This window comes from Staurois parvus, unplaced genomic scaffold (assembly GCF_062004578.1).
Source record: "Staurois parvus isolate SC_StPar_1 unplaced genomic scaffold, SC_StPar_1.0 ptg000583l, whole genome shotgun sequence".
Classification (NCBI taxonomy): domain Eukaryota; kingdom Metazoa; phylum Chordata; class Amphibia; order Anura; family Ranidae; genus Staurois; species Staurois parvus.
Window position 1 is genome coordinate 1,071,870 of NW_028318379.1, and position 9,093 is coordinate 1,080,962.

The 9,093-nt window shown below is 38.3% G+C and overlaps 1 protein-coding gene across 1 annotated transcript; it reads right to left on the reverse strand.

Moving 5' to 3' along the window:
• Positions 1-483: 483 nt before the first annotated feature.
• LOC149450093 (C-reactive protein-like) lies at positions 484-8,475 on the reverse strand. The gene is made up of 3 exons (XM_089692389.1): positions 8,390-8,475; positions 2,235-2,293; positions 484-1,165 (listed from the first exon to the last, which is right to left on the reverse strand). The coding sequence occupies exons 2-3, from the start codon at positions 2,287-2,289 to the stop codon at positions 528-530; spliced, it is 693 nt and encodes a 230-aa protein (XP_089548515.1). The 5' UTR covers positions 2,290-2,293; positions 8,390-8,475; the 3' UTR covers positions 484-527.
• Positions 8,476-9,093: the final 618 nt, after the last annotated feature.

The following is a 9,093-nucleotide window of genomic DNA, read 5'->3' on the forward strand; positions in this document are numbered from 1 at the left end:
TTTATCTTTTAAACCACTACGCTGAAAACTTGTAGAAAATGTTCCCTGTGACACTACCTCTTCCATCGCAAAATGTTTTTTAATGCTTATTTTACACACAAATTTTTGTATGTCAATAAATGTTTTGAATTTAGCATCTTATTAAGTACAAAGTTTAGCCTTAGGTCTAATACCTGTAATTCCTTCTTTGGGAATGTAATGTCCTTAAGGTTAAAAATAACTTCCCCTATCCTTTTTTGTTTTCTTACTCTTTCTTATTCTCTTACCCCACTGCAACCTCTCTTCCTAGGCCTTCTGGGTGTAATATTACTTTTGGTCCTAACAGGTCTTTTAGGGCTCCCTCCATTTTCTCTATTGCCCCCCCCTCCTCGGTAGGGTGGTTTATCATTGGATGGGCTCCTTTATCCCCCATAACCTCCTCTGCCATGACATGGGTCACTGAACACAACTATAAATAATTTGATTGGTAAAACAGTCCATGCATATGTTTTCAACTGTTTATTAATCTATTTTCCTGGAGTTTACATTTAGTAACATGAGCTGATTTCTACCGAAGACCCGCACTGGAGTGTGGGTTCAACAAGAACATCTCCTTTAATCTCATAGGTAAGAGAACTCCAGTTAATGATATTTCCTTTGTGATCTCCAAGCATAACTTTCCGTATATCTTCTGGCGACAAAACATCATCCCACATGTGGACATCACTTATTTCACCAGAAAACGACTGATTAATGTCAAACCCTCCCCCAAATTTATCTTGCTCCTGTCCCAAAACTATGCTTGTTTCAGGACCAATAGTAGAACCTTTTTTTGAAACTTGTCTAGGGTACAATTTTCCATTGATCCAAAGTTGAATTACTCCAGTAGTGGAATCCCAGGTCATACAGGTTTGCTTCCAGCTTAGCATCTCAGTGTCTGTCTTGAAAAGAGTTTTTTCCTCATTAATATACACACTGTAGACATTCAGTGGTCGTTGAAAAATTAAAAAAGTGTTGTACTTTCCAGAATTCATTGCCAGAGAAAAGAGACTATGGGGCCGTGTAAGCTCTGTGTAAGATTTCAAGCAGACACTAACTTTTTCTAATGGTTTCCTTATGTCAGGTTTCAAAATCACATGTGCGGTCGCAGTTGCTTTTGGAAAAAGGAACACTTTACCACTCATATCTAGTAAAAACAAAATGTAAAACAATAATGTCTATTATTGAGAACTGTTTTTTTTTGCTTTATATTTTATTAGTTACAAACAATTTAAACACTAAAATGTATTAATTTAGATTCATCAGCGGAATTATGATCATTGCCATCATTTATAAACACTATCATCATTACTGTATATAAAATTACCATGTGAAAGTGGAAAACTATGATAACTGCTTTAAAATGTTTTGCCAACCAAAACTTTTTTTTTGTTTTTTGAGGGAGGGTTAGAATCCTTAGTTAGGGGTTAACACCCCTGTAATGTTGGTTTTTTTTCTCTGTGCCCCTGTTCAGAAGATTTCCCCGCACTTTCTGTCCCTGTGACAATTAGATTTTGAAAATGTTGGGTTGTTGTGGAAACAAGGATTGGTGATAAACCTTCATTGGAGACACCTTGTTCCCATGATAACTCTTACAGGAGCGAATTTCCTTTCCTAGTGGTAAATTACCTCTCAATTCCTTTATATGTACGAGTTGCTCGTAACTGAAATGTCCGTAACTTAGGGACTGCCTGTAATGGAATTTTCATGACCTCATCTCTGTAATTCAAAAGATAACAGCATCTGCTCTGCTAAGGAGGTGTGCATAACAGCAGGGATTACATCATATCCTCTCCTCTCTATCTGCAGTAAAAGTAAACTACAGTTCCCATCAACCACAGGGAATTGTAGCAAATGTGGATAGGTACACTAGGCCTGTACATATTTTATGTGTCTGAGAGTCTCGGTCTGCCCACCACTGCATGTGGGGCTGAATGATATCATTGCTTCCTGGAAAAACATCTACAGAAGGGGTGTGCCTAGTTACTGGGGGAATAGGAGTCATAGCAGCCACTGGTCTTACAAACAGGAAACCAAAGAGAATTAATGGATTGATTTCAAAATGATTAGGCTATTTCAGAGCAACTACTGAATGAACTAGAAGATGTATGACATATTCAGTGAAGGTAGGAAATTGGCAACAAGGACGTGTAAAGAAGCTTTTGCCTGGAATTCTGCTTTAAGGATCTACTTTAATTGTAAGCTGTAACACATACCATTCTGCGCAAAAGTTCCCATGACAAGCATTAGCAACAGGATATGCAGCTTCATCCTCCTAATTAAAACAAGAATAAAGAGTTAAAATCTCTGCTAGTTGGTTATTTGAGATATTTTATTATGCATTTATGTATGTCTTTCTAACTGCATCTTAGGCAGACACCCAGTGCTTTGCTACAATAAAGTATTTTTTTTTATATCTTTCTTATGTGTGTTCAAAAATGTCCTTGGCTACCCAAGTACTTGGTATGTGTTTTGAATACAAAAAAGCATCTGCTAAGATTTTTTTGTTTTCTGTATGGTTGAACTGGATAGACTTTTGTCTTTTTTCAGCCAAACTAACTATGCAACTATGATATCAAGTTGAGGAGTGTGGGAGTGCTTTGTAGTCCACACACTCCCCGCCCTGGGGGAGGCTACTTATCCATAGATGCAGCACACTGAGTGAGCCTTTCCCAACCTAGGACAAGAAGGGTGTTATTAAAAGGATCACCAGGTTGAAATAAAGAAGTAAAAAAAAAAATCCTCAAAAAAAGAAAACCAATACAGATGCCACATCTGAGGACTGATAAGCTGCAATCTATCACATTTTTGTTTTGGGTTTACTCACCATGATTGCTCCCTGAGCACCATGTTCCTGGCCAGAATATATACTGCATATGTGTGTTAGAAAACCTGCTATTAGTAATTTCAGTCACTCACTTGGTAGTAGCAAAAAATATTTTTTGTATAAAAATTATTTTCTAATGCAAACTTATTGTAGTAATATACAGTAAGATTTATACAATACATCATAAATAACTAAAGGACTGGAGGGAAATAATTCATGTAAAGCTGAACTTAAGGAAAAAAAATATTTTTGACTTGTGCTTCATACATACAAGTTACCTCTAATGACAGTAATCATAAATCTAGATAGTTACTGTTTCGTTTTAAAATCCTAGTCTCACTCTTGCCTGAATGCACAGTCAGAGATGCTGCCAGGACCTGGATCACCTGCTGATGGCACTGTGGTTCCTAGAGTGCAAAGTGACCACCAGTGGGTGTCTCCCAGCAGCCAGCAGATCCTAGTAATTAGTATCCACCTGATGCTGGCTGCTGGGAGGATGTTTAGTTCCTCCTCTACTAGCAACTTGTGCTTCAGTCTTTTACTTGCTCATTTATCCTAACCCTGCTCCTGATCTTACTCTTGCCCTGCATCCTATACCCTACTGCCTTGTTCCTGATCCCAGTTCTGGTACCCCCCCCCCCTTCCCTACATCCCAAGTACTACCCCGTGTTTCCTATTTTGTATATATTGTATAGAATTAGTTAAGCTTACTGTTGTTTAGTTAGGTTGCTTGTTAGGTATTTTTTCTTTTGGTTATGGTTCACTTTAAATTTTAAAGTTATTAAACTTGCTTAAAAGGATAAGATCACCTTTTGAACAAAAATTAAAAACGCACATTTTTTTGCAGGTAAAAAAATGTGGATTTATCATTTTTGTCCAAAAGGAGCCTGGGAAGCATTGCACCAGTGATCAGTAGATTGCTGATGCCATGAAGGTCTCCTGCAGACCTGTTAGAATATGTTTGCCGTATGGCCAAGCAGATATTCTGACAGGAAGCTTCAATGAACTACCACGGCGCTCTACAGCACCATGATAGTTCATTGAAAACTACAAGCCCACAGCCGCTAAGGCTGTCCGGATTTATAGTTCATTCATTCATGGAAGCCAGTGAATGAATGATGCAAAAGTGTGGGCAGAGCTGTTTTCAAATCTGATAGATAGTATGGGGAAACTTCTCCCCATATTATCTGTCGGGGGTGGTGGTGGCTGGCGCGGCTGCAGCTATGGGAGTATGTAACATGTTCCAAAGGTGAACTTATCCTTTAAATTATATATAGTCTGGTTTTGGTTTCCTGAATGCTACTATGCAGATCTTGCCATCCCTGCTTCTGGATGCCTCCAGTCGGTACCCCTGATCTCCAGCTACACAGGCATAAGAGTAGAGGCTGTGACAGTGAAGGAATTCTATCATTCATCCTCTTTTTCCTCTTCCCCTGTTCCCCTGTTCATTGGAGAAGGAGAGATCCTGTCATTTACCCACCCTTGCTTTCCTCGTGCTCATTCATAGAACACTTCGCATCGATCAAGACCTAGGGTTACATCCATTAGAGGTAACTTGTTTGTGTAAAACACATTAAAAAAATTCCGGATTTTTGCTTTCATTTTAGCGACTAGTTAGACATCCCAAAAGGTGCTCTAGACTGAAGAACTTCTGTTCTCAGGTGAGGATGTGAAGGAAAGACTTAATATTCCACAGTGGTGTATTTAGATCTTTTGCTGCCCTAGGCAACACAAAAATCAGACACCCCCCTGTGGAGAGAGCCTGACACTGACCCACAACAGTGGCCAACAACACCCATGCCCCCCCCACCCAAGAAAGCCTTCCACTAACACCAACCCCCCCCCCCCCCCCGGAAACAGGGAGAAAGGCACTCACCTTCACAGCTCCTGAACAGGAGTCGGGCTCTGCATACACCATCAAGAAGCCAGCAGCCTCTTTCAGATCCTGCCTAGTCCCCATGCTGCATATGTCCTTTCTTCCTGGGGGGTGCTGCCCCCCTGAAAAATGCCACCCTAGGCAAATGCCTTGTTGCCTTGTGGTAAATGCACCCCTGATATTCCACTATTAATGAGGTCAAGGGGGCACTCTTTACATCTGAAGGAAAAGAAATGTAATCTCCAAATACGGAAAGGTTTCTTCACAGCGAAAACTGTAAAAATGTGGAATAGACTCCCTCAAGAGTTGGTTCTGCCCAGCTCAGTGGATTGCTTTAAAATAGGCCTGGATTCTTCCTTAGATACACAGAATATAACTGGATACTAACATTTTTGGATAAAGTTGATCCAGGGAATATCTGATTGCCTCTTGGAGGATCAGGAAGGAATTTTTTTCCCTGCAGGAACAAATTGGATCATGCTTTGCTGGGTTTTTTTGCCTTCCTCTGGATCAACTGTAGGCATAGAATAACTTTTTTCTTTTTTTTATAGTTGAACTAGATGGACTTTTGTATTTTTTCAGCCAGACTAACTATGTAACTATATGTAATGGCATAGCAGCCTTGATAGAAAAATGCTACCCTAGAGATTCAGTCAAACCTTACTGTTTTATAATGGCAACATAACTGGACAGATTTAGTAAACAAGTTAATAATCTGCATATGACTGGAAAAGGGTAACTCCACTGTTGTTGAGAAAAAAAAACATTCCCCTCTGGGTGATCAATGCACATTTCAAGGATTTTACCAAACTTTGTTGCAGATTACAATCTTTTGTTATTCTGAAGAACTAGCTGCTTGTTTGTCTGTGTCCATTTGCAAATTAATGTAAATGGGAGTGTTTTTTTTATTATTATCAATCAGCTGCTGTACTTACAGGGTTCTAATGAGGAAAGTTGCAGGGTCTGTATCCCTTTGGGAGTATCTCACCAAAAATTAGATTTTTGTTGCCCAAAATCTAACTTATATCTTAATGAAATGTGGGAAATAAGTAAGGCAATCATACAAGCAGGAAATGACATTTTTGAGGGACATCCTGTACACAGATGGTGTCATCTCCAGTTTGTCATATTGTGTTGCATTTTACAGAAAACTACAGTGCTGCAGATTGGCAGAATGAAAATGAAAAGTTCACCTTTTGGAACACGTTACATGTTCCACCCATTTTTAGAGTGGAATATGTAACATGTTCTAGATCTTGCAGCTGCCACACGAACCCCCCCCCCCCCCCCCCCCCACGGTTACTTTCCCCATATTATTTGTAACTTTTTAGAAATAGCATGACTAAACTAGACTAACTAGGCCATAATGTCGAGGTAGATATCAATTGCTACATCGATGACAGCTGAAGTCTATTAGGATTTCATTGAATGTCTTAAAACATTTTAGTAACTTCTTATTTACACAATATACTTTTTACTGAATATCTGTTTATATGTTTTAGTATTGATCTTATACATTTTACTATTGATCTTATACATTTTCATATACATGTTCCAAAACCTTTTATGCTTTGTCAGATTTTTAAATGATTTTACTGACATCATCATGGGATAATAGATTTTATACCCTAATTATTACATATTTTACCGATATAATGACTAATTCTCTGTATTTTTTGATTATTTAATTTTATGGATTATCCTCTTATTATATTTTATTTTACATGCATTTAAATTGTGTATATATACCTGTTAGTAACTATGGGAAATCCATAATTTATTATCCACTATAATCTTGTTTTAGATTCATGTATCATTATAAAATTATGATCACCAGGAAAATGGCTACCGCATCTCTTGCGCATGCGCAGTTATCGTATGCGCATAAGTTTTCTATTATACATTATTTTTGTATGCTTTTGATCATGGATGCCCAGTGGGCATTTAATAATCCCCCTAGTCATCGGATCATAACTTACTGGCCATCCTATGGAGCTTGGCTAACACCACTCCGTTAGGATATAGAAATCAGTAAAATGGCGGCCGTACGGTTCGCGCATGCGTAGTCTAACACGGCTGTACATGGTTTCTAACCAAGAAAATGGCTACCGGAACACTCATGCATGCGCAGTGTGATGCACGTCGGGCATTTTCAGAAAATCGAAAATCACCCAAAACATGGCGCTCGCGCATGCGCAGTAGGCCAAACTTCAGCAAAATGGCGCTAGTGCGATTGGGCGCAATTTTTCACTATAAATAAGAGCAATGAGACGTCAGGCCTGCATGGCATCACCCCTACAGCAGACGTGTCATTACACGAAACGCGTCTAGGAGGAGCCCTTGTACGCCTTGACGTCACGCCGCCAGATCAGGAGGTCTGGCGGCCACCCCATGGTTCCACTGGTCAGTGTATTCAGGAGCTTTTTTTATTACTCACAATCACCCTGTGCGTTTATGCTCATATTGTTACTTCATTTATTTTATTCTAATAAACATTTACAATACTACACTATGAGCACTTTTATCTTTACTACTTGGCACTGAGCCTCCACACCTCAGCCCAGTATTCCAGGTACCTGTCCCGGCTGGAGCAGTAAGAGTGTTAGACCAGACCATTATCCCCGGCACCTGCCATCTGAGTGATCACCTAGAGGATACTACCATCACCAGGCTATACCTTCACAGGACGTTCGGCTACATAAGATCTCGATACGCACATTAAGATTGCGCTTCCGGTGAGTGGGCAATCTCTCTATATCTCCATGTCAGGATACTGGAACACACTCGTTTATGATTGAAATTTTACCTACCACCTTGGACTGTTTATCAATCAGTTTATAGAACTTTATTACATAGGATTTATATCTGACCAATTGTATATAATGTCTTTGGGTTTATTCATCTTACTTTGATAGTGCTGCACTCTCTATTTTACAGTGTTCCGTGAATGAATAGATTACAAGTCCCGACAGTGTTAGCAGCTGCCGGCTTGTCGTTTCCAGTGAACTACCATGGCACTGCAAGCGCTGAGGTAGTTCATTGAGTCTTCCTATCAGAATTATCGGCTTGCCCGTACGGGATGTATGAGCAAGCAGATACACTTACAGTCTGCAGTAGACCTGCATGGCATCAGCAATCTGCTGATCGCTGATAAAATGCTTTTCAGGCTCCTACTACAAAAAATAATAAATGCTAATTATTTTACCTGCAGAAAAAGTGCATTTATTATTTTTTGTAGAAAGGTGAACATACCCTTTAATTATATATATTTATTTTTTAAACCATTTTTTTTTCACCAAAAACATGTAGCAGAATACATGTTGGCCTAAATTTATGAAGACATTTTTAGTCTGATTTTTTTTTGTATAGGATATGTTTTATAACAGAAAGTAGAAAATATTGTTTGTTTTTTTTCAAGATTTTCATGTTTTTTTTTTCATTTATATCGCAAAAAATAAAAAACCCAGCAGTGATCAAATAGCACTAAAAGAAAGCTCTATTTGTGTGGGAAAAATTATATAAATTTAATTTGAGCATAGTGTTCCATGACTGCGCAATTGCCAGTTAAATTAGCTCAGTGCTGAATAGCAAAACATAGGGGGTAAAACAGGTAAAGTAGGTAAAGTGAACAGCAATTTGTCTTTCAAATGAATTTAATCAATATTTACACAATGTTTGGGGAGAAGATTCTCAACTTCTTCAGCTGAATTATGTTGCCACTAGAATGTCTTGAGTAATTATTGAATACAGCCAATAGTCTGGTGGGAAAAAAAAAGAAATATCTTAGGCTCCAGTCACACCTATGCAGTTTACTTTTTGTTCATTTTGCAGGGCTTTTCACAGTTAATTTTGTGTTTTTCTACATGCTTTTTTTAATGCTTTTTTACTGTATTTTGCATTTTGCTCAGCTTTTTTTTATTTTTTTTAAGTGATTTTTTTTTGGGTTGCTGGGAGTAATAAAAATGCAAAACGCAAAATGCAGCAAAAACACAGTACCATTCATTTCAGTAGCTTCTCCATTGAACTCCATTATAGCAAAAACACTGCTTATAACTTTAAAAAAAGTCCCTGACCCTTTCCAAAAAAACTCAAAAAACCATAGATGTGAACATGTCCCATAGGAAACCATGTTAAGTGGACTGTAGTGCATTTCTGCAAAAAGCACTAAAAAAATGCACTGTGTGAACGGAGCTTTAAACTCATAGTGAAATGGCTCTACTTGCAAAATGTTGTGCGTTTCCAAAGATTTAGCTACTACTTTAGATAACAATTGCCTGAAAAAATAACAGTGAGGGCTGAATTGATATATTAAAATGCTTCATACAACATTAGGGTTTTAAAGTTTGCCAGAAATGTAAAGAATAGTTTTTGT

What these genes read in the sequence shown, in the direction of transcription:
- LOC149450093 (XM_089692389.1), bottom strand. Translation starts at nt 2,289, where the DNA reads ATGAAGCTGCATATCCTGTTGCTAATGCTTGTCATGGGAACTTTTGCG. An exon ending in GGGAACTTTTGCGCAGAATG is followed by an intron (nt 1,166 to 2,234) that starts GTATGTGTTACA and finishes TGTTTTTACTAG; the next exon opens with ATATGAGTGGTAAAGTGTTC.